The 25,218-nt window shown below is 45.8% G+C and overlaps 1 protein-coding gene across 2 annotated transcripts in view; it reads right to left on the minus strand.

The window, feature by feature from the left end:
• Positions 1-2,775: 2,775 nt before the first annotated feature.
• The window catches only part of SH2D4A (SH2 domain containing 4A), a 74,980-nt gene continuing 52,537 nt past the window's right edge, over positions 2,776-25,218 (minus strand). For both annotated transcript variants that reach the window (XM_066234965.1, XM_066234966.1), the window contains exons 9-10: positions 5,351-5,571; positions 2,776-4,864 (exon numbers count right to left, since the gene is read on the minus strand). In XM_066234965.1, coding sequence (XP_066091062.1) covers positions 4,772-4,864; positions 5,351-5,571 — 314 coding nt within the window. In that variant the 3' untranslated portion in view covers positions 2,776-4,771. The remainder of the gene's footprint in view (positions 4,865-5,350; positions 5,572-25,218) is intronic.

A 25,218-nucleotide genomic window follows, 5' to 3' on the forward strand; every position in this document is an offset into this window, starting at 1 on the left:
TTACCTGCAGGTTAGGGCTCTGAAGTCTTGGAAGCTGGCTCTGCAGCAGGATCCCAAGGCGCTAAAGAGTGCCTTGAATAGGAGGGGAGAGCAGGTGGGAATATTTGCTTTTTGAAGGTTTGACATTGTGTCTGAGAATTGATAAAGCCCTTTGGCGGTGGTCCCTTAGATGGGTCAGGGTGTTTTATTCCAATACCCATCAAATAACTGGTAGCTCTGTGTGGTTCATATTCTGATTAGCTTCGTATTCAAATTCAAAGCTGTTTCTCCTGGCAGACCTCAGTGCTTTGCTGCAGCCAGCCACAATCTATGGGGACTGTGCCAGTAGGTTGGGGGCTCTGGGTGGTGGTTTCCCCACAAAAAACGGTCGGTCAGCAGAGGTGCCTTTCAAGATGTCTCTGCATTGCTGATCCAGAGTAGTCCAGCCCCGGGCCCCAGGCCGTGTCTGTCTTATCCGCTGCTCTAAGGAAGGAGGTGCAGGTGGCAGCCTGGGCGGAGAAGCCAGCGCTGTGCTGCCCAGAGCCATCTCTGCCTAGTCACCCGGTGGTCCAGGGAGAGCCAGGCCATCTTCTGTGGCTTCTGCCCAGGACACACCAAGTGTCCTTTGGCCTGGCAGCTGGCCGTGCCTGTGGCTACTGACAGACCCCGGGTGGGATGCTTGGTGAGCTGAGTCTTTAGCCACCTGGGAGTCAGACACCTTAGCTGGAAGTGAGGGGAACAAGGTACTGCCTGAAGCTCCCTCTGTCCCGGCCATCCACCCCACAGCTTCCAACCCCACACCACCCTCTAACTTGTGTTGTTGTTGTTGTTAAACTTTTATTTTAGAAAGACAGGAAGGGGGAGAGAGAGACAGAGACAGAGAGAGACAGAGACAGAAACATCAATCTGTTTCTGTATGTGCCCTAACCAGGGATCGAACCGGCCACCTCTGCATATCAGGATGATGCTCCAACTAACTGAGCCACCTGGCCAGGTCCAACTCATGTTTAAAGAATGAGAACAATAAGTATCACTTGTCCTGCTAGGGAGTTAAACTCCATTTGCAAAAGTTAAGAAAAATATGTATTTTTAAAATTTCTTCTGTCAGGAATTGTGAGTGTGGTGTGGGAGCCTCTCCTGGGCCCGCGCCACGCCACACCACACCACGAAGAGCCCCCATAGGGACGGCGCTGGCCCGTGGCTGGGCCGACGAGGACAGGGGTGGTTAATGTCACAGCAGATCAGATAGGCAGTTTGTTGCAAATGTCCTTGGTGGCCTATCCGTGCTCCATTTTCGCTTTTTCTCCTCTGTCTTGATCCTTTTTCTTCCTAACTGCCCCTGCGTTTCATCTCTTCTCGGTGTAAGGTGTGAGCCGACATACACTTCTTGACATGGCCCAGCACTGCTGGTGACCCTGGGGGACAGAGCGTCGTTCTCGTGCGTCCTGCTGTCAGCAGTTCCGCAGGACTGTTCTGCGTCCCTCGGCTCTCTTCTCGAGGGAGATTTCAGACTAGAGACGTGAATAGCAAAGTGGGTGGGTGGCGGTTTATTGAGCAGAGAAAGTACACATAGAAAATTTCCAAGCAGGCAGCTCAGAACAATCGGAGAGCCCTGCTTGGTCACATAGTTGGGTTTTTATGCTTAACTGGGCAGCTCCTCCATCTTCTGGCTCCTCCGCCAGCCGGGTCCTTCCACCCATCAGACGCACACCTCTCTGCCCGTGGGGGGAGTCGTATGCCTGCGTTTGCAGTGGGGGCCCGTGTGCATGCTCTTAGTCATTGTGCCCTTTCATGTCTAGCGTCCCCAGTGGAAGGCCATATATTGGTCACTGCCTTGTCTGTTAGTCTCACGGCACCTTCTCCCCAGAGAGAGAGATGCGCTGGCCCATATCAGAGGTTTGGGAACCGGTCAGCCATGTGGTTATCAGCTAGGATTATGTTTCAGGTTGATACTCTCTTCCCCTTTCTGTCCCTCTCTGGGCTCATGTCTGACTAGCTACCCACTCGAACACCGCTGCAGGGCAGGTGACCAGACCAGGGGCCGTACAGGTAGGTGAGGGTCTGGCAGTGGGGACGGGGCAGCTAGAGACTTTGGGATGACTGTAAGAGGATGTTCCAGAATCTTAGTGAGGGAGCTGATGGAGAAGAGAATCAACACGGGCAGGGAGGGGCATTGGTGCACAGTCCGGAAGAGGCAGGCAGGCTGGAGTGCTTGGGACTGGGGCACGTGACGTAACAAGGGGAACATCCCAGACCAACAAACCTCAGGCAGGCAGGTCCAGGTGCTGGGCGTGTGGAGGCAGCAGCAGGAGGGGCGAGGGGTTTGGACAGACTTACCTCAGGCAATAACCAGAGTCAGACATGGGGAGACCGAGTTTAATAGCCGAGCTGGGATGAGAATTTGGGCCTCCTCAACCCCATTTAGTTGTAGACAGTTTCTGCATTCTGTTAACTCTTCCCCTTCCCTAAGAATTTCAGGTATTACTCCCTGACATCATATCGTCAACACTGGACAGTGTGTTCTTCTGAGTGTCAATATCCAACAGGATAAAACAATATAGAATTCAAATCTCCTGTAATAGTAGGTTGTCAGGTCACTTCCTGTTTTTGAAATCTTCTTCCAGTAGGCTGTCACTTGCTGTAGTTATATTTGGAGGTGACTAAAATAATTAGAGGCAGAGAGCAATGCTGGGGTCTTTTATGTCTTCATAACTATTAGTGACCATAGGTTACTTCTCTATTCATTCCAGAACCTTAAGATTTCAAAGCTGAATGAAAATAATACAGATCACCTAGTTAAAATACCTTGTTTTATTTTATTAGAAGTGAAAACTGAGGATTGGAGATATAAAGGGACCTATCCAAGGTCACAAAGCTAAGGATAGGAAAGAGACGGGACTAGAAGCTCCTGACGTCAGCCCTGTGCTATTTCTGCAGTTCTATAATGTCATGTCTGGTGAATCACAATTCAGAAACAAAAGCTGAGAGAGACCGGTTCTTAAGACAATTGACTAACTGACAGTTGTCGCTCAGACAACAGAAACCACGTGGAACCTTTCAAGAAACACGTAACTATCTGTGTTTAAAAACTTTCTCACTGAAGTACACATATCCAGCCACGCACACTCATACATACATACATACACAGACACGCGCCCCGCGTGTGCCCGGGTTCCATTGCACATTGCCACCGAATGCTTTACACAACCAGCCACCTCCTGAAGGGAGTGCCGCCACTGTCCGCTTCCTCGGAAACCGTGCCGATGCAGGGAGCTTGGGCCTAGAGTACGAGAAAATGTCCGTCTCCCCAGAACGATCTCGGGGGCTCAGAGCCTCCACGGTCAGGCCACTCCCCTCACTGAGGCTGGAAGCTGGGGTGGGGGCTGCAGTAGGGCATAAGATCCCGCCTGAGCAATTCTTCGTCCCAGAGCTGAGCAGAGCCGGTGGGAGGTTCTCATCTCCCATTTTTCCTTCATTATGAGGGTGGACTGTATGCCAACAAGTGGATGGTCTGTAACGCTCGTTGGGTCCCGTGATCACATACACGCTGTATCAGTTTCCCAGGGCTGCCGTAACAAGCTACCATCCGCTCAGCGGCTTAAGACAACAGAATTTATTCTCTCCTAGTTCTGGAGGTAGGAAGTCTAGAATCAAGCTGTCAGCGGGGCGACACTCCTTCTTGAGGCCCTGAGGAGAAGCTGTCCCGTGCCACTCTCCTTGCTCCTGGTGGCTGCCAGCGACCCTTGGCATTCCCAGCTTGTACCTGCATCCCTCCAACCTCTGCTCCGTCATCTCCTCGCCTTCTTCCCTTTACGTGTGTCTCCGTTTCCAAATCTCTCTCTCCTTATCCGGGTGCCAGTCACTGATGATGGGCATCAGTATGAGCCCTAATCCAGTATGATGAGCTCATCTTACCTTGGTTACCTCTGCAAAGACACAAGTCCAGATGAGGTTCCATTCACAGGTGCGGGGGCTAGGACTTCAGTGAGTCCTTTTAGAGACACGGTTCAAACCACTGGAAGCAGTATTCAAACGACTCCATTCTGTTCTCGTCAGTCACCACTGACACGGACCCCCTCACGTGTGCATGGGCGCCACCCTTGGGCACTCTGGGTGCAGCCAGGCTGCTTCTCCAGGAGGGACTCACTCACAGACGCCTGCTTGCTCACCTAGGCTGCAGTATTTTGGTGCGTGTGAAGCCTCTCATCTTGTATTTTAAAATGCATTCAGTTTACATTGCCATCTTTGCTTTGCTATGCCTCTTACCTCCTGGCTCCAACATGCACAGTAAGTGACGGTGTGTCTGGAAGGTCATCTCAGCCGTTAATAAAGGCTTTTATTTTGCTAGTTCCCCAAAGCCAGCATGTAACTTCATATAAACAGGACCCTGAGACCTTTTGAGATGATGCAAAGAGAAAGTGTAGAGGCCATGAAATGGTTTCCATGAGCTACTGGTTTTTAAAGAACAGCTTCATTCCTAAGAGGCTTCCATTTCTTCTTCGTTCGTTTTATCTTATGTACGTCATTAAGGTTGTATCCTTCATGTCCGGGAGTTGATGAAATGCGGAATCTCCCTTTACTCTCGGAGTGTATACAATGTGGAGGTCACTTCCTCTCAACACTGAACTCCAGCACTTGCGCAGAAGAGAGATTTCTGTAGGACTCCAACAGTACTTTCCGTTGATCAGTATTGGCTCTGCTGCAGGGTCATTTTGGCTTCACACACCCACGTGTCTGTCTGTCCAGAGGAGAGCCCCGTTGGAGGCTGCAGGATGACATGTGCTTGGGGCTGTCACTCAAAGAGCTCCAGGTAGTCGGGAGGCTGGTCCTGCTGACCACAGGGGTACAGGAGGCGCTCTTTCCCCAAGGACGTGATAGGTTCCTCCTATGAGTCAGAAAGCACAGGTCAGGCGAGGCAGGTTGTTAAGATAATACAAAAAAATGATGTTGTGCCATTCCTGCCTCCTCGGAGTCCATAACTGCATGCTTGATTTACACCAACCAAGCTTTAGGGTTTACAGCAATTTAAAAAGAGATCTTCCTTATCTGCAAACCACTGTGTCCTCTCCTCCTCCCTGCCCTCCCCGGGCTTGAGTGCTAACTTAAGTGCTCGCGGTGTGGTCAGCACAGGCACAGGTTTTTAGCATCTCCTACATGCTCTGCCCCCATGGGGCTCTCCCCGTGTCTGTGAGGAGGAACGAGCCTCAATGATAAAGGAAATGCAATTAAGACTCCTGATTATCAGGAGGAATTATCAAAGACTAATCCCCCGTTACCTGTCTCAGTCATTTTTCTTGTAATTGCCTTTCACTGTTGGAGCTGCTGCGGGACAGTAATTCACAGAGCAGATGAAGTCTGTGCAGCGTCTCACCTTGTGATACTCCACCAGCTCCGCCAGGGATGCGTGCTGCAGCTGGTCCACGCCCAGGAAGCTGTAGGAGTCGGTAGAGGCGTCAATGAGGAAGTGTTTGCAGCCGTCCTCAGACAGGTAGGACAAGGCATAGCCTCTGATCCTCTCGCTGACTCGGATCAGAAAACTGCCCGGCACGCATGTGCTCAGAAGTTCATTTGCTCTCTTTAGTGTGAGAATTCCTGTGGGCAAGAAAAGCAAGTATTTATATTTCAGCCAAATCATTTTCAAAACTCTCCTCTGTTAAACGTAGCTGTGTGGATAAAGTTCAGTAAAAGTGAGCATGACTTTTAAGTCCATTTTTGGCATGTAAGGGGTACAGTAAAATATCATTCATCTTCTGGTATTTGGGAACTGGGCAGGGTAGCAAATGGGTAGTGTGAATGAGAGTGTAAATGGCTAGCCTTCAGAAGAACAAATTTCCACGTAGGCACTCAGCTACAGCAACACAGGGGTTAGGAGGCCTCTGAGTCTGGCAGGACCCTTGACAGCCATCGTGGGAGTGTCAGATCTGGAAGGGGCCTGGAAAGTGCTCTCCTCAGTTTACTGATGAGGGCTCTCTGTCTTCGGGAATGCTCCTGCTTGGCCTCAAACAATGGTTCTCAGGGCCATGTCTGGAAAATCTTTTTGTCATTTTTCTACTTGTTTATTTATTTTTTTTAATTTTATTTTCTTTTTTTAAAATTGATTTTAATTTACTATGTTTACATAGATTCTGGTGTTGCCCTGAATGCATCCCCCCTCCCCCGTATTGGAAACTTTTGAGTGACATTTTTATTTGTCATGAGCAAGGGCGGAGGTACTACTGGCATCCAGTATATTGAGGCCAGGGATACCGCTAAACATCTTACAGTGCACAGGAGCGCTCCTCATGACGAGTAATTATCCAACCGAAAATGTCAATAGTGCTAAAGCTGAGAAACCCTGGTCTGGGAGTCAGCAATTGAGTGTAACAGGTCCAGGGAAGCTGGTCTACAAAGTACCCTCCACTGTAGCTACTCCTAAATGAATAAAGGAGTAAAAGTATGTGTGTGTGTGTGTGTATAAATATATATATGTATATGTGTATATGTATATATATGTATGTGTATGTGTATATATATGTATGTATATGTGTATATATATGATATATACACACACACAAACACACATCTGTCTTTATATATATTTGAAAGAATGAAACTCTTCATATATATGAAGATATAGAAACACACCCCAGAGACTGCACATGTGTGTATCTTCACATAGATATCTCTTCATATACATACATTTATATATATGTGTGTGTGTTTGTGTGTGTGTATATATATATATAAATATATATATGTGCATTTTTAGATGCCTCATGAGATTACACTAATTCAGACCAGACCTTTCCCCAATTAGTTCAAACTCATAAGGTTTGGCTCATATTCCAAATTTCCCTTCTTACTCCCATTGTAATTCTTCAGATGAATCAGTAATGTTCAAACATATAGAAAGTGCACACACACATCTTGGGAAGATGGTGAAGTTAAATTACTCAGGAGCTCCGATTTGGGTGGGAGGAACAGCCTTCTCCTCGTGTTCTTTCTCATTTCAGCAGGAAGAAGCCCCTGCCTTCTCCCATTCCACAGCTGACACTCAGTCTCTTATCATTGGGGAAGCACCCTCCTGGGGAAAAGGCAATGGATTGTCATAGTCCTTTAAGCTTGTTGGTAAAGTTCGTTGAGCATGAATGCTAATAATTCAGAGGAAAGCATAAAAACATTTCTCTATTATTTTTTGTAAGTAGATTTTTAATAAAGGGGGGATTTAAAAACCACCTGTTGGCCCTGGCCAGTTGGCTCAGTGGATAGAGTGTTGGCCCGGCATGCAGATGTCTGAAGTTCTATCCCAAGTCTGGGCACACATAAGAAATAACCACCTCATTCTCTTCCCTTCCCTCTCCCCCTTCTCTCCCTCTTCTCCTCTCGCAACCAGAGGCTCAGCTGGTTCAAGTGTTGGCCCCAGACACTGAGAATAGCTTGGTTGATCTGAGCATAGGCCCCAGACAGGGGGCTGCTGGGTGGATCCAGATTGGGGCACATCTCTCGAATCTGTCTATCTCCCCTCCTCTCATTAAAATAAATAAATAAATAAAGTAAAATAATAAAATAAAATTACATTAAAATAGCCTGTTCTTGCCCAGCCATGACCAGCCAGCCCTTCTTGTGCCTTCTCTTCTGCCATGCGCCCCAGGGCTGCCCCTCAAAGTCTCTGTGAGACACTGGGGTAAGATTGGGGGGGGCCTGGAAGTTCTCTGCTCACAGGTAGGAAATGTCCCTAAACCAGAAGAAGATTCAAGGCCTCTCTTCGAACAGAAGAGAGCTGGGGTTCTGTTGCATTTGTGTCCGGCAGAGTTAGTGATGCCTATGCGTGACCTCCATCACATCTGGTTGCGACCTCCATCACATCTGGCTGCCTTCTTGCTCTTTCCTTGGTAAGACGGAGCCACTGGAAACTGCAGGTGCTACGGAGACTGAGTGAGCCTTCTGGGTCAGCTGCTGCACTGTCCGCTTTAGGTGCTCAAATGATACCTGGGTAAGCTCCAACAGATAGGGACTGCTGCTTCTGTTTGCCTGTTTTACCTTCTAAGCACACCTGGTCCCGTGGATAAGTCACAGATGATGACCATAAGCTGAAACAAGGCAATGGATAACTAGCATGCCCAGGGATTGCACATGACCGAGGTTTGAAGACTCTGGCTTTGACTGTCAGTGAAACCAGGGATACCTTTCGCTGATACTGAAAACTCCCCTGCAGAGCCAAGAGACTGATAAATCGTGAATGAGGACAAAGCAGCATTCTGGAAGAAGATTTCTCTTCCCACCCGGATTTACTGACAACCTAAATCTGAAATTCCAAGGGACTTCAACCAATGGGGTAGATCTTATCTACCCCACCAGACAACATCTGGGTGTTATCCAGATAGATCTGGATTCCTAAAGTGAAGGCTATTCTGGAAAATTATAACCAAACTTGGATTAAGGTCAAATTGCTCCTAGTATCAGCTCATACAGTAGCTGTAAATCAAACTCCCAAAGACTTTCCGACCTTCCGTCTGTGATCATTACCCATTATGCACAATCGTGGCTCCGTCTAATCTCCAGGGACACCAGAACACAATCAAACAGTTCTGTGGCAAATCGCAGGCCCCTGTGGAGACTCCTTGCTCACACTGGTCCTGACAGAGGCTTTGTTCTTTTTGCTTTACACAGGATTCCCATTCCTAAAAAGCACAGTCTCTTGGTGCATCTGACGATACAAGCCGATGTTGCAATCTATCGTGATTCCATCAGGGGCACTGGGTGCCTTCAGGGAGGCCTGGCTGTGATCACCGCCAAGCAGTGAGCTTTGTCTGCCCGTGAAGGGAGTTCCTGAAGGCAAAGCCCAAATCCAGTGGCAGATATTAATCACCATGGACTTGAGCAATCGCCTGATAGTATTTTTCATCCTTTGCTTTGCCCATGCACCACGAAGAATTCCTTTTTTTTTTTTTTTTTTTGTATTTTTCTGAAGCTGGAAACGGGGAGAGACAGACAGACTCCCGCATGTGCCCGACCAGGATCCACCTGGCACATCCACCAGGGGGCGACGCTCTGCCCACCAGGGGGCGATGCTCTGCCCCTCTGGGGCGTCGCTCTGCTGCGACCAGAGCCACTCTAGCGCCTGGGGCAGAGGCCAAGGAGCTATCCCCAGCACCCAGGCCATCCTTCCTCCAATGGAGCCTCACTGAGGGAGGGGAAGAGAGAGACAGAGAGGAAGGAGAGGGGGAGGGGTGGAGAAGCAAATGGGCGCTTCTCCTGTGTGCCCTGGCCAGGAATCGAACCTGGGACTTCTACACGCCAGGCCGACGCTCCACCACTGAGCCAACCGGCCAGGGCCACCACAAAGAATTCTGAAGCAGTGGTCTTCATCCAGCCATAAAGGGCATGACACCTCCGGGCCATTTCCCTCTGACCGGCTCTCTCCACGTGGCGGACAGAAACCAAAGCTATCTGGGGTCCGAGGAGGGTTTCTGTGCTCGTGAGAAGGGGGTAGTTTAAAACGCTTTCTTTTATTTCATCAACTTTTGAAATGACCCAGATCTCACAGCAAGTCTACTGTAGAGCTGTAGCCAGGTGGGTGTGGCAGAACTACAGCGTCCAGAAGAAAGTGGATGTCTCCATACACGGGCTTGCTGGACAGCCCCTGGCTCTGCAGAGCCCGGGGCAGAGCTGGGCTGGGCCTCAGGCCTGAACACCCTGCTGAGGGTCCTAACAGCTGGCGGAGAGGGAGCCCAGAGAAACGTCCACTCCCCTCTCTGCATGATGGAAACAGTCTTTGCTGCCACTATGGGGTAGCCACTAGCCACAGGGCCATAGAGCCCCTGAAATGTGGCCAATGTGACTGAAGGACTTTTCATTTTATTTAATTTTATGTCATTTTGATATAAAGAGCTGCATATGGCTAACAGCTACCATATCGGACAGCACAGCTTTAAATCTGTCTGGACTGAAGGTAAACTCCACGACAGGCCCACGAGAACTATTATTTTGCACAAAGGAGGGTAAACAGATGCTGAGAGACCTGAAATAACTCAGACACCCGAGCAGGCCTGGGTGGGACATCAAGGTGGCAGCGACTGCCTTACAGAAGGAGGGCAGGTCGATGGGAGGCCCTTCTGCATGACTCCCTCCTGAAAACACCTACTCATTCTCCAAGAATCAGTTCAACAGCATGGAACTTTCTGGTGTCCCCGTGAGGGGGGAGTCTCTGGTCCCTCCAGGCCTGCTGAGCCCCTGTTCCCTCCTCCACCTCCACCTGAGCACTCACTGGTCTGTCGAAGGTCTCACCCGGCCCCGCCTCTGTCTGAGCACTGCTCTGGCCCCGCCTCTGTCTCGGCATGTCAGCGTACTCACAGCACATCTGCCCTGTCCCTTCCTGCCCCCCCCCCCCCCGTGAGCTCCTAGAGATGTAAGGAAAGGGACAAGCCCAAGTTCTCACCACTTCTTTATTTTCACGCCTTCTGTATCTGCCACTTAGAAGATGCTTAGAAAAGGTCTAATGAATGATTTATGTCTTACAGTCAAGTCAGAAACTCCCTTCTTAGGACACTTCTAGGCAGCCACTGCCTCTAGTCTGAGAACTGTCATCACTGGGACAAGAGAGGTACAGCATGCTTCCCTGAAGCACCACCAGGCCCAGCTCCGTTTACATGTGGACGTCCGTATGACCTCCTTCCGGAGTGTGGACAATATGTGCTTAAAAACCAAGTGAAAGATATCAAGTAATAATGGCACTTCGAGTTGCTAACATCTGCCTGGCCCGTCTCAGAGTGTGCATTACCTTATCTAATGCTCACGGTGGCCTGACAGAAAGGCACTGTGACCACCCTCAAATAGAAGACAGAACACCTGCGTCACAGAGAGTTCACGGTGTGCTGGAGGTCACACAGGTCAGCCAGGGGGAGTGCTGGGCTTGACCTTGGGCCGCCCACCCCGGGCAGGCTCCCCCACCCTCGGCCAGACCCCTGCCCCAGGCTAGCACTGCACGCTGCGTGTCATGCTTCCGTTGACCATTTCATTAATCCTCACACAATTCCACAGTGAGCAGAACTGATAATATCGCCATTTTACAGCTGGAAAAACTGAGAGAGAAAACGCACAAGCCTGAGGTGGCGGGGTTTGTTAAATGGTGGTTTCGGGTCTCTGGTTTCCTGTTCCAGTGTTTTGTTTTTTAACCCACTGGGTTGGTGACATTTTCCTGGAATAGGCTGAAAATAAAATATGAGCATTTATTTCACAAAGAGGTGTTCGTTTCTCCCCTGGGCAACTTAAAGACATGCTTTTTTTAGTGATTATTTAAGTGCCTGGATGTGGGGATGATACATCAGTGACCTGTGTGACCTCCCCTAAGCTCAGGATTCCCGTTGCTGAGGACTGAAAGGCTCCAGGGCTCGTCAGAGTGCGGTGCTCTCACTGACCACACGTATGCGGCAGGTCCGCAGGGCAGCCACCTGGGTGCTGCCCTCCATGGCTCCTGCCTTTGTCATCAGTCCTCTGTTACCTGCCTCGTGGGCTGCCCCGAATACGGGGCAGGGAGGGGAGGCACTAAGACAGTGTTCATGAAGGCACGCATCTGTGCCATTAAGGCAGGTGTCCCCAAACTACGGTCCGCAGGCCGCAATTTGGCCCCCTAAGGCCATTTATCCAGCTCCCACCGCACTTCCAGAAGGGGCACCTCTCTCACTGGTGGTCAGTGAGAGGAGCACTGTATGTGGTGGCCCTCCAAACGTCTGAGGGACAGTGAACTGGCCCCCTGTGTAAAAAGTTTGGGGACCCCTGCATTAAGGAGACCCACAATGCAATCTGCCTTGAGAAGGGGTGACTAGAAGAAAAACGGACTTTTAGAAACCTTATTTCCAAGTAGCACCCCTGCCAGACTCAGCATACACACGTTAACTGCTGGGGGTCTTAAATTTGGAAGAGAGCGTGTGTTTCCATACTTTATGTTTTTCTTTAACCCCTGCAGGATTTAAAGGAAGTATTTTCAGAGAAGCTCTGGGCCCTGCCCAAGGTCCTCTGTATAGACGGGGGGGTGATGGGATGTCGACCTGCCATCTTTGAAGTCTGGGGCACACAGCGGATGGGGAAAATGGTCAGAATTCTTAAAATACTATTCATAGTGCTTCCTTAATAAGTTAAGGATTGGAATGACGTCACGTGTCCTCACGTCATTCCCATCATGGCTAACACTTTCAGCTAGGGCTTCCTATGTTCTAGGCTTACACACAGTTCTAAGCACTTTACATATATGAACTCATTGGACTGGAACAACCCTGTGAGGCAGGCAATATCATTATCTGCATTAAACAGACGAGAGAGACACATACAGAAGTCGTGTGACTTGCCTGAGGCCGCACAGCTGGCTGGTGGGGGACAGGGATTTGAACCCAGGCAGTGTGACCCCAGAAACATGCTGTTAACCACTACACCCCATGGGCTCCTTCCCTGGCATAAAGAAATCGTGTCTAACGCCCTCTGGTTGTGGCAGTGGAAATCCAGTACACAAAGCAGGTGAGGACAAAGAAAAGTCTGCTAACAAAAGCATGGGTTTAAAAATACTTCTCTAAACAGTAGAACCCCTTTCTATAAAAAAATCTGAAGTAGAACCCCCAGAGCAGAGTTGCCCTCCCTTGCCCTTCATCCAACTCCACCATTCCCTGGCTTCTGAGGTCCCCCCAGGACCCCCCAAGGATACAGTGGGGAAACTACAAGACGGGAGCCTGGGCATCTTTCGTGGGGAAGTGTGGGGTCCCGGGCACAGGCAGGCCATGACACCCTGTGGCTACAGTACCAGGGTAAGGACTCAAGCACAGCATTTGAAAAACTCAACTAGGCCTGACCAGGTGGTGGCACAGTGAATAGAGCATCGGACTGGGACGTGGAGGACCCAGGTTTGAAACCCCAAGGTTGCCAGCTTGAGCGTGGGCTCATCTGGTTTGGGCAAGGCTCACCAGCTTGAGCCCAAGGTCGCTGGCTTGAGAAAGGGGTCACTTGGTCTGCTGTAGCCCCACGGTCAAGGCACATATGAGAAAGCAATCAATGAACAACTAAGGTGCTGCAATGAAGAATTCATGCTTCTCATCTCTCTCCCTTCCCGTCTGTCTGTCCCTTTCTCTGTCTCTCTTTGTCTCTGTCACACACACACACACACAAAAGAAAAACTCAAGTAAAAGAGGGCTTTGGGGTTAATGGACTATTTACAACATTAATGGAAAAACATACTAACATTTTTGCAGCAAGTTTGCTGCACTGGGTAATTTATGAGAAAAGTCAGGGTCTTCCAGAAAATAAAAATAAGCAGTGCAAATAATTTGTTTCAGAAAAGCTAGTTCTTCTCAAATCTGAATGAATATGTGTTGCTTTGCCTTTTTGTTTCATCTTCAGCTACTTTAGAAACCAGAACTAGTCCCAGGCAGTCACATAGAAGCTCTACAGAGAATCACTCAGACAGAGTGCCTTGACACTGCTAATGTAGTGAGCCTGAAATTCATGCTAAAGTGCAGAGGAATTCCCACTAAAGCCCTGCAGGTCCCGCTCAAGGGCAGGACAGTGACCGCCAGGGAAGGGACTTCCTGTAGCCCTTTCCTGCCACGCCCAAGCAGTGACATAGTCTTGCCCCTGGCCATACCTATTCAACCTACTACATGAAGTATATGAATCACATATGTAAATGAGGCAGAATGTTACATGTGTGTGACTTTGAGAAAGTCACCCAAATCAGTAATTTGTATTTAATAAGGACAGAAGCTTAAAAATCCCTTTGTGAGAGACAGGCAGAATGTTGATGCCTCACAGTTCATCTCCACTCCTCAGCAAAACAGCTGAGGGGCTGGTGATCACTAGGGGTGCCAGTTCCCAGGTGCGTTAAGATTTTAGCTTAAAAGATACTTTAGGAGGCCATCATAACACTTTTTTTTGTGTGTGTATTTTTCCGAAGTTAGAAACAGGGAGGCAGTCAGATAGACTCCCGCATGTACCCGACCGGGATCCACCCGGCACGCCCACCAGGGGGCAATGCTCTGCCCATCTGGGACATTGCTCTTTTGTGGCCGGAGCCATTCTAGTGCCTAAGGCAGAGGCCATGAAGCCATCCTCAGTGCCCGGGCCAACTTTGCTCCAGTGGAGCCTTGGCTGCAGGAGGGGAAGAGAGGGGGAAAGGTGGAGAAGCAGATGGGCACTTCTCCTTTGTGTCCTGACCAGAAATCGAACCTGGGACTTCCACATACCAGGTGACACTCTACCGCTGAGCCAACCGGCCAGGGTCTGATAAGACTTTTTTAATGCAACGTAAACAGTTACCAATGTTCAGTCCTTGAGGGCTGTGCTGACGGGGCTGTGGACTGCCATGCTGCTGGGGGCCAGGGGTTGTAGGCTGGCACACTGCTGGAGGGACAGGGGCATGGGTCTGCACGTGGACAGTCATCTCCAGGGAACATAAATTCCAGACAGCAACTGCCTCCACAGAAACAGAGGGGATTTACCCCACCAAGGAGAATGAAAATTTGAAGGGATGTCTCCAAAATGAAAGCTATCAAAACAGCTGCAGTATGAACCACTGTTGGTGTCCCACAGATGTGAAAGGAATTTACTACTTAATTTAAGTAGCTTAAAATAGAAAATATTGGGACTAAAGAATTTAGAGGGCAGGTTCAATTATATGCCATGACTGCAAAAGATATTCACAAGAAACAAATCAGACTGGAAATATTTTGAGTAAGGAAGTGTTCATTACATTTCAGAGAAATAATGATCAACTATTGAGGTGGAAAGCAAAAATGTTAATTCTCTAACAAGAGAAGCAATTAGAAAATTCCACTATCGAAGATTTGTTCCTATATTTATTTCTATCTTTTTCCCACATTGCCAATCCCAGTCCCTGCTGGTTTGTACGATCCTGAAAACTGCTGTATATTTAACAGGAGGAGGAAAACACTGATGGTCAGAATGATGAAATGGGTTTCTAGAAAGACCTTCACCACATTTGTTTTATTTATTCATTTGGGGGGGGGTATTTTTCTGAAATGAGTAGTGGGGATCCCTGCATGCGCCTGACTGGGATCCACCCGGCATGCCCACCAGGAGGTGATGCTCTGCCCACCTGGGGCGTTGCTCTGTTACAACCAGAGCCATTCTAGCACCTGAGGCGGAGGCCATGGAGCCGTCCTCAGAGCTCAGGCCAACTTTGCTCCAATGGAGCCTTGGCTGCAGGAGGGGAAGAGACAGAGAGAAAGGAGAAGGGGAGGGGTGGAGAAGCAGGTGGGCACTTCTCCTGTGTGCCCTGACCAGGAATCGAACCCGGACATCACGCCAGGCCAATGCTCTACCACTGAGCCAACCGGCCAGGGCTGTTTTATTTATTCTTTGACCCTTCTCTCCAAGGAATGTGAAAAAGAAAACATGTTAATGAGTAGAGTTAAATTATAGATTTACACACTTTGAAGACTCAATCAGGAGGCACAATAAGTAAAATGACTTGCCTTAGCTGGACGTTAAATTTAGCCAGGAGGACCATGCAACCCTTAGCACCAACTTTACAAACATTCTAGACATGAGGTCTGTCTTCAAGAATGCCGTAATATCATGACCAGATGAAAGAGTAAAATGAATGAAAGCAGGACTGTGTTCAAGGGTCAAGATAGTCCTGAACTGAAAAATGAAGTTCTGAACAGGATGAGAGGAGATAAAGGGTGACAGAAAACAACCCATCAGGAAACAAAACCAAACTGACTCAATCAGCTACTGTTTCAGAAGATTATAAATCCAGAAAACAGGAGCTGTGACTTAGGCAATTGTAGGACTCACTCCCATCTCCCTGCACCCCTCCCTTCCAACCCCATATTCAACTTGAATTGGCAACCTTCTGCTAAACTCTTCCAAACAATGTTACTCTTTATGTTGGGGTGGTTATCCTTTCAAATTTCTGTTGCTTTCTGGAGTGACCTCTGGGTTTCAGGCTTCTTAATGATAGGTCCTAAATAAATACTTGTGGATATAGCATAGTATCATTTTATTTATTTATTTCATTTTGAAATTAAATTCAATGGGGTGACATCAATCAATAAAAGTACATAGGTATCAGGTGAACATCCCTACAGCTTTTGAACTGTTGATTGTGTTGTGTGCCTATCAGCCAAAGTCAAATCATTTTCTGTCACGGTATATTTGTCCCTCTTTGCTCCCCTCCCCCACCTCATCTCCCATTTCTCTTTTATCTGTGTCCATGAGCCTCAGTTTTATGTCCCACCTATGTATGAAATCATCTAGTTCTTAGTTTTTTCTGATTTACTAATTTCACTTAGTTTAATGTTCTCAGGGTCCACCCATGTTGTCATAAATGGCAATATGTCATCATTTCTTATGGTTGAGTAGTATTTCATTGTATATATGTACATCTATCCAGTCATCTACTGAGGGACACTGGTTGTTTCCATGTTTTAGCCACTACGAATAATGCTACGATGAACATGGAGGTGCATTTGTCTTTACTTACCAATACTTTCAAGTTTTTTGGGTAGCTACCCAGTAAAAGAATTGCTGGGTCATATGGTAGTTCTGTTTTTAATTTTTTGAGAAATCATACTTTCTTCCATAATGGCTGTTCCAGTTTACATTCCCACCAGCAATGAATGAGGGTTCCTTTTTCTCCACAGCTTCTCCAACACTTGTTATTACCTGTGCCAGCCTGACAGGTGTGAGGTGGTATCCCATTGTAGTTTTGATTTGCATTTCTCTGAGTCTAACAGCTACCAAAGATGAGCATCTTTTCATATATCTATTAGCTATTTGTATGTCTTCTTGGGAGAAGTGTCTGTTTAGGTCCTCTCCCCATTTTTTAATTGGATTGTTTGCTTGCTTGTTGCTGAGCTTTGTGAGTTCTTTATATATTTTGGATGTTAACCCTTTATCAGAGATGTTGTTTCTGAGTATCAATTCCCATTTGGTTGGCTGCCTTTTTGTTTTATTATCCGTTTCTTTTGCTATGCCGAAGCTTTTTTTTTTTTTTTTTTTTTTTTTTTTTGTATTTTTCTGAAGTTGGAAACGGGGAGGCAGTCAGACTCCCGCATGCGCCTGACCGGGATCCACCCGGCAGGCCCACCAGGGGGTGATGCTCTGCCCATTTAGGGCGCCACTCTGTTGCAACCAGAGCCATTCTAGCGCCTGAGGCAGAGGCCATAGAGCCATCCTCAGCACCTGGGCCAACTTTGCTCTAATGGAGCGTTGGCTGCGGGAGGTGTGCCGAAACTTTTTAGTTTGATATAGTCGCATTCATTTATTGTTGCCTTTACTTCCCTTGCCTTTGGGGTCAAATTCATAAAATGTTCTCTATGGTCAAGGTCCGTAAGTTTAGTATCTATGTTTTCTTCTACTGATTTGTTTCAGATCTTATATTTAGGTCTTTGATCCATTTTGAATTGATTTTTGTGCATGGTGACAAGTTGTAGTCAAGTTTCATTCTTTTGCATGTTGTTTTCCAATTTGCCCAGCACCATTTATTGAAGAGGCTTCTTTTTTCTCCAGTGTCTGTTTTTGGCTCCTTCATTGAATATTATCTGTCCATATATTTGTGGCTTTATTTCTGGGCTCTCAGTTCTGTTCCATGGGTCTGCAAGTCTGTTTTTCTGCCAGTACCGTGCATGCTGTTTTGATTATCATGACTCTACAGTATAATTTGAAGTCAGGCAGTGTGACACTGCCAGACTTATTCTTTTTTTCTCAGGATAGCTTTGGCTATTTGGGTTTTTCTATGGTTCCATACAAACCTGGTGATTTTTTGGTTCTATATCCTTAAAAAAAAATGACAGGAATTTTAATGGAGATTGCATATTGCTTTGGGTAATATGGTCATTTTACCTATGTTGATTCTTCCAATCCATGAACATGGAATATTTTTCCATTTTATTGCATCTTTTTCAATTTATTTTAATAATGCTTTGTACTTTTCAGTAATAGGTCCTTCACATCCTTTGTTAAGTTTATTCCCAGGTATTTTATTTTATTTTTAGTTGCATTGTAAAAGGAATTGTTTTTTTCAATTCATTTTCTAAAGTTTCATTGTTGGCTATAGGAAGCAGTCAACTTTTGTATATTGATCTTGTTTTCCATGACTTTAATATATTTGTTTATTGTTTCTAATAGTTTTTCAGTGGAGCCTTTGAGGTTTTCTATATACAGGATCATGTTATTTGCAAAAAGTGATACCTTCATTTCTTCTTTCCTGATATGGATGCCTTTTATTTCTTCATCTTGCCTGATTGCTCTGGCTAAACTTCCAGTACTATGTTGAATAAGAGTGAAGTGAGTGGGCAACCTTGTTTTATTCCTTTTTTTTAGAGAAAAAGCTTTCAGTTTTCACATTTAATATGATATTGGCTGATGGTTTGTCGTATATGGTCTTTATTACGTTGACGTATTTTTCTTATGTACCCATTTTATTGAGTGTTTTAATCATAAATGGATATTATATCTTATTGAATACCTTTTCTGCATCTATTGATAAGATCATATGATTTTTGTCCTTTGTTTTGTTGATGTGAGTGTATTACATTGATTGATTTACATATGTTGAACCACCCTTGGACTCCTAGAATAAATCCTACTTGATTGTGATGTATTATTTGTTTGTTTATTATTGATTTTTTTAAAGAGAGAAAGGGAGAGTGTGAGAGAGACACAGGAACATCGATCTGCTCCTGTATATTGCCCTGACCAGGATCGAACTGGCAATCTCTATGCTTCAGGATGATGCTCTAACCCAGGGGTCCCCAAACTTTTTACACAGGGAGCCAGTTCACTGTCCCTCAGACCGTTGGAGGGCTGGACTATAAAAAACTATGAACAAATCCCTATGCACACTGCACATATCTTATTTTAAAGTAAAAAAACAAAATGAGAATACAGTATTTAAAATAAAGAACAAGTAAATTTAAATCAACAAACTGACCAGTATTTCAATGGGAACGATGGGCCTGCTTTTGGCTAATGAGATGGTCAATGTGCTCCTCTCACTGACCACCAATGAAAGAGGTGCCCCTTCCAGAAGTGCTGCGGGGGCTGGATAAATGGCCTCAGGGGGCCGCAGTTTGGGGACCCCTGCTCTAACCAACTGAGCTATCCAGCCAGGGCATTATTTTTTTTAATGAATTGTTGTATTCAGTATGCTAGTGTTTTGTTTAGGATTTTTGCATCTGTATTCATTAGAGATATTGGTCTGTAAATTTCTATTTTGTATTGTCCTTGCCAGGTTTTGATATTTCTTATAGTGAGGGCTTTTTGGTGATAAATTCCTTCAGCTTCTATATATCTGGAAAAGTTTTTATTTCTCCTTCATATTTGAAGAACAACTTTGATGGATATTGTATTCTTGGCTGGTGATTCCTCTCTTTCAGTACTTTGAATATGTGGATCCCCTCTTTCCTGGCTTACAGGGTTTCTGCTGAGAAGTCTGATGATAACCTAATGGGCCTTCCTTTATACTTTATGTTCTTCTTTTCCATAGCTGCCTTGAGGACTTTCTTTATCATTGACTTTTGACAATTTTATTACAATGTGCCTTGAAGAAAGTCTGTTTGGGTTGAGGTCACCTGGTGTTCGGTTTGCTTCTTGGGTTCGAAGATCTAACTCCCTAGTCTTGGGAAGTTCTCATCAATTATTGTTTAGATAAGCTCTCCTTTCCCTTCTCCCTCTCTTCTTCTTCTGAAGTACCCATTCTTATATTGCTCTTTCTGAAGGAGTCTGACAATTCTCGTAGAACTCTCAGTTTTTTAAATCTTGAGTCTCTCTCTTCTTCTCTCTGTATCATCTCTATTTGCCTGTCTTCAATGTCACTGATTCTCTCCTCTGTCTGGCTTGTTCTATTAGCTTAACTTGCTAGCTCACTTTTTAATTCATGATTGAGTTATTCATCTCTTTTTTAAAGTTTCAATCTCTTTGGTGAGGTATTTGTTTTGTTTTCTGAGCTTATTAAATTGCCTATCAGTGTTTTCTTGCATCTCATTGAGTATTTTCAGAACTTCAATTTTGAATTCTCTATCGTTTAACTTGAAGGTTTCCATGTGTTTGAGATTGCTTTCTGGAGATTACCCATTTTCTTTCTGAACTGCATCTGTTTCTTGGGTAGTTATGATATTCCTTTTATCTCTCTCTTGAGGGCATTTGAGAGTGGTATTGTTAAGAAATCAAGCCAAGAATAACAACAACAAAATAAAAATAAAATTTAAAATAAACATTAAAAATTAAAGAGAAAAACATTAAAAACAAAAAACTCAAAATAATAAAAAACAAACAAAACAACAACCACAAAAAACCTAAAGGAAAAAAATTTCCATGATGTTTTTCTATATTTTTCAAGTAGGTGGCATTGGATTACAAGTTTTATTCAATAGCTCTGTAAAATCCCAGGCTGAACTCTGCGGAGAAGCTGCTGTCGCTAAGGTGGAGGTAGGGCTGCAGTTGCAATGATGAGTGGGACTTGTTATGAGGGCTTTATGACTTTAGTAATGGTGATTTCAGGCCTCCAGGTACTCCTCCCTGCATCCCAACACAGCAGGGGACCAGACACACAGCACCTCTGTTCTTCAGCTGTGTGGTATGCCTCTGTTACTCTCCGTAACTGAGAGAGCAGGGAGGCAGTATCTGGGAGGCTGGAGGGCCTCACTTCATATTTTTGTGTCTCTGTCCAAGAGCAGGCTGTAGGCCGACTGTGGGAATACTGGCAGTGACCCCACACTCTGCTGCTTTGGTTCAGTATCACACCAAGTTCTCCTCAATCTCTTTACTCCTCCTGGCAGAAGACCCAGTCACTCTGGGCTTCTCCCCTCTCTGGAGCCCGAGAGGACGAAAGCCTAGACCAGTGGTTGGCAAACTCATTAGTCAACAGAGCCAAATATCAACAGCACAATGATTGAAATTAATTTTGAAAGCCAAATTTTTTAAACTTAAACTATATAGGTAGATACATTCCTTATTGAGGCAGTGCCCGCACGTGGTATTTTGTGAAAGAGCCACACTCAAGGGGCCGAAGAGCTGCATGTGGCTCTCGAGCCATGGTTTGCCGACCCCTGGCCTAGACAGTCCAGGCCTCTCCCTTCTCCAGAACCCAGGTGAGTGGGTCTTATCTTCCACACCCCTCCTCAACCCTTCCCACCTTTAGTCAATTGCATGCGCAGATCTTTCAGGCAAGCCTGCCAGCCCAACTGGGGTTTCTTCACTGTTATAACTGTTTAATTTGTTGAAATTTCAAGGGGAAGATCAAGGATATCTTTCACAGCTGCCATTACTCTGCTATCATCCCCTGGGACCATTTTAATTACGATCTATTCTATTGAAGTGCTGCTTTTTGCTTTATGACGCTGTTACTCAAGACAGTATTTTGTAGTAAGATTAGGATTATAATGAAGAAAGAACAAGAATGGGTCAATTTAGTTCTGGTAAACCATAAGAAGAGAAACACTACATGCACTGTTCTAAGCATATTACATAAATCAGCTGATTTACTTTTTAAACTCTATGGTGTATATATTATTATTATCCTGGTTTTAGAGAGAAGATACAACTCAAAACTAGGCCTTAGCGTCTTGTGCTAAGTCTGTACTCTACTACCTTTCCATGTTGGAGCTAAGAAAACTCTATGCTGCTTTGGGACTTTAAATATTTTGAAAATCAGCTGGAGATATACTTTACATACAATAAACTTGCCAATTTTAAGTGTGCAATTTGATTGGTTTTGACAAATGTGCAGTCGGGTAATGAATGACCAGCCCAGTCAATGTAGGTTGCATTTCTACTACACCAAATGCTGTGGCCTCAGGGCATTCTATTAAAGATTTGAATGTTAATTATCTGTTTCTTGGAATTCTACCTGGGCGTGAACAGAGTAGTATCCAGATAAAATATACTTTTTCCTTATTCTCATAGGTTGGGATGGGACAAAACTTATGTTGAATGAAATTTCCTTCACACTTCTCCTTCCCCCCTCACTGTGAGAGTTAGTGAACAGATTCACTTATTGGAGAAACAAGTCTCTACGGTATTACCATTCACTGACTTAAATTTCACAGGCGAAATAAAAAGCATGATATAAGGGTTCCCACTTGTGTTAGACGTCAAGTATGCTGTGGCTTTGAAGTCAAACAGATCTGGGCCTGAATGTTGACTCTACCATCACTAGAGGTAGAAACCTAGAAAATAACTTCACATCTCAGTTTCCTAGGTTCTTATTCTATAAAGTGGGAATAAAAATTACTGCCTTGAAAGTGCTCAGTGTAGTATTTGGCACGGATTACTATCTCAGAAAATCATAGTTCCAACGGAATCTTCTGGCAAACAAATAGAATTACTAAGAGACTTGAACAGTGTTACTGGACTCAAGATAAATGTACAAAAACATAATTTCCTTGTACCAACAGCTACCAATTAATGTCTGTAAAAAATACCATTCAAAATAGAAATAATTTTAAGTAACAGAAATAATTATAAGTACATGGGACTAAATCTAGTTTGTTTTTTTTGTTTGTTTGTTTGTTTTTTTCCATTTTTCTGAAGCTGGAAACAGGGAGAGACAGTCAGACAGACTCCCGCATGCGCCCGACCAGGATCCACCCGGCATGCCCACCAGGGGCAACGCTCTGCCCACCAGGGGGCGATGCTCTGCCCATCCTGGGCGTCGCCATGTTGCGACCAGAGCCACTCTAGCGCCTGAGGCAGAGGCCACAGAGCCATGCCCAGCGCCCGGGCCATCTTTGCTCCAATGGAGCCTTGGCTGCAGGAGGGGAAGAGAGAGACAGAGAGGAAAGCGCGGCAGAGGGGTGGAGAAGCAAATGGGCGCTTCTCCTGTGTGCCCTGGCCGGGAATCGAACCCAGGTCCTCCGCACGCTAGGCCGACGCTCTACCGCTGAGCCAACCGGCCAGGGCTAGTTTGTTTTCTTTTTGAAAAGGTACATGTCCTGTATAAGTAATTTATTTAAATAGGAGAGATCTACCATGTTCATGAATGAAAAAATAACATAAAGATGGCAATCATCTCTTCAAATTAATCTACAAAATCAATGCAATTCCACTCAAAATCCCAACAAACTTTTTAAAACTTGAAATATTTCCCCTAACAGCCATGTGAGCATGTAAAGAAGAGAAGGGAAAACTTGCCCTCTTAGACATAAAGACTTATAAATATATAGTCATCTCCATATACAGGATCTTGGCATACAACAGAGATAGCGTTGTAAGTCAGCAGAGAAGAGAAGGGCTCTTTAATGAAAGATGTTGGGACAACTGACCACTTGTATGAAAAAGAATAAATTAGACTTCTATACCTTATAACATATACAAACATAAGTGATGGGTGGATTGTATATTATAACACAAGTAAAAGCCATAAAGGAAAACTTAACCTCACTGAAGAGAAAAACTTCTATGCCTCAAAATGTGCCCAAAAGTTAAAAGACAAATCACAGACTAAGAGACAAATGAGTAAGAAGGAATTCTGCCCACAGGGAGCCTTTGACCTTAAGCTTCCAGTCTTCCCTGAGATGCCGGCCTGCCGGCCTATCCAGCAGACTAAGGACCCACCAAGACTCCACCGTCATGGGAGCCAGTTCCTTAAGAAGCTGGCCATGAGAAGAGCAACCTTAGGAAGAGCAACTACAAAGGCCCTTGAGAAGGGACAAGTGTGGTGTGTCAGGGTCAGAAGGGAGGTGTGGTGGAGAGCGGTGAACAGGTATGTGGTTTGAGGAGAGTTAGGAGCAGCAGTCAGGGGCGGAACAAGCAGGCTCGTGGGGGCCCTGGGGAGGAGCCTGGGTTCTACTCCGGCTGCAGTTTGGTCATGTTGAGGATGGGGGACAGCAGAGGAAAGACAGAGACAAGTTAGGAGGTTGATACAGGTGGCCAGATGAGGGGCTGGCATAGATGGTCCTGGTTATTCACATGATAAAGTCCAGAACTCTTTCCCATTGAAGGATCTTAGCAAGATACATGGCAGTATTACCAACAGTCCTCCTAAATGACTGAGTGTAAATTTCCAAATTAACACACAATCATATGCAGAATATTTAAAAAAATTAAAAATACCAACTATAAAATTTCTTCACAGGTCTTTTGCCCAAACTATTGGAACTTCCATGTGTTCTTTGTGATTCTGTAATTACACAGTGTAGTAAGCTGAGCTACGAGTCTGCAGGGAGGTCCTTCCCCTGGGGCAGAGGAAAATATCCCAGGAAGGAATGAATGCAGATGACCTGGAACTAGGTCCCTTATCTCCAACCAACTACAAGAAGCAGACAGGAGATGCCAGCAATCTCTGCATTATTCCATCTGAGTCCCAACACCGACTGATCCATGTTAAAGCTAGAAATGTGCTTTGACTCTCAGGAAAACTAACAAACCATGAAAAAATGTGTTCTCCCAAACATCCCGTATAACCAGTGGGACCAAAAGTCCAGTGAAAGTTGGGATTGTAAAAAAGCCTTAGATTTTTGCTGAAAGAGAAGTAGATGTGGGGACCCTTTGCACATACGGATCTGCTTGAGATCACAAAAGGATCAGAGCTCTCAGGGAGCAGAGCTCAGAACTTCATCTCAGGATCTCTCTTGCACGTGGGTATTTCATCTAGCTCCTCCATCTGGGAGTTCAAAGGCAATCATTACCTCACTAGTCACAAAACTGGCATCACAAAGGTTATGCCAACGGCAGGATATTTCCAAACTGTAGACCCTTTTGCTTCCTTGTGACCCCAAGTGGGCCAAGAGACCTGAGACAGAGATGGGCTCTCTGTTCTTCTCTGCCACGTCACTAAATGTTGGGGCTCCCCCCAGACTTTGTCCCGGGTCTCCTATCATTCTCCTCAGCTCACTGCTGGAAAACCTCATCCCCTCAGGCTTTAACTACGTGCTGACAACCCCAACCTGTTATCTCTAGCAGGAATCCATTAATCTAATTCTCAGATGGATATTTTCGCATGACTGTCCCAAAGACATTGCACACTCATCTTATCCCAGATACGCTCATTATCTTCCTTCTTCTCGCCTCCCCTAAGTTCCTCATCCTCCTATTCCTTCCCTTAACTGACAGCAGGCCACCTTCCACCCAGCGCCACAGGTCAGTTGTCCAGTATCGTCATTTCCCTTGTCCTCTCTACCCGTGACTGCCACCCCCATTAAAGCTGATGAAGAGAAAGGGGTGAAAGTATGAACTTCTGTGGGGTGAAAAGTTAGGTGACCAAAATAGTAACTTGAGAAGAATAACTTACAACAATGAAAGCAAGATGATAAA

The sequence above is a fragment of the Saccopteryx bilineata genome, chromosome 6 (genome assembly GCF_036850765.1).
Source record: "Saccopteryx bilineata isolate mSacBil1 chromosome 6, mSacBil1_pri_phased_curated, whole genome shotgun sequence".
In the NCBI taxonomy this organism is placed as follows: domain Eukaryota; kingdom Metazoa; phylum Chordata; class Mammalia; order Chiroptera; family Emballonuridae; genus Saccopteryx; species Saccopteryx bilineata.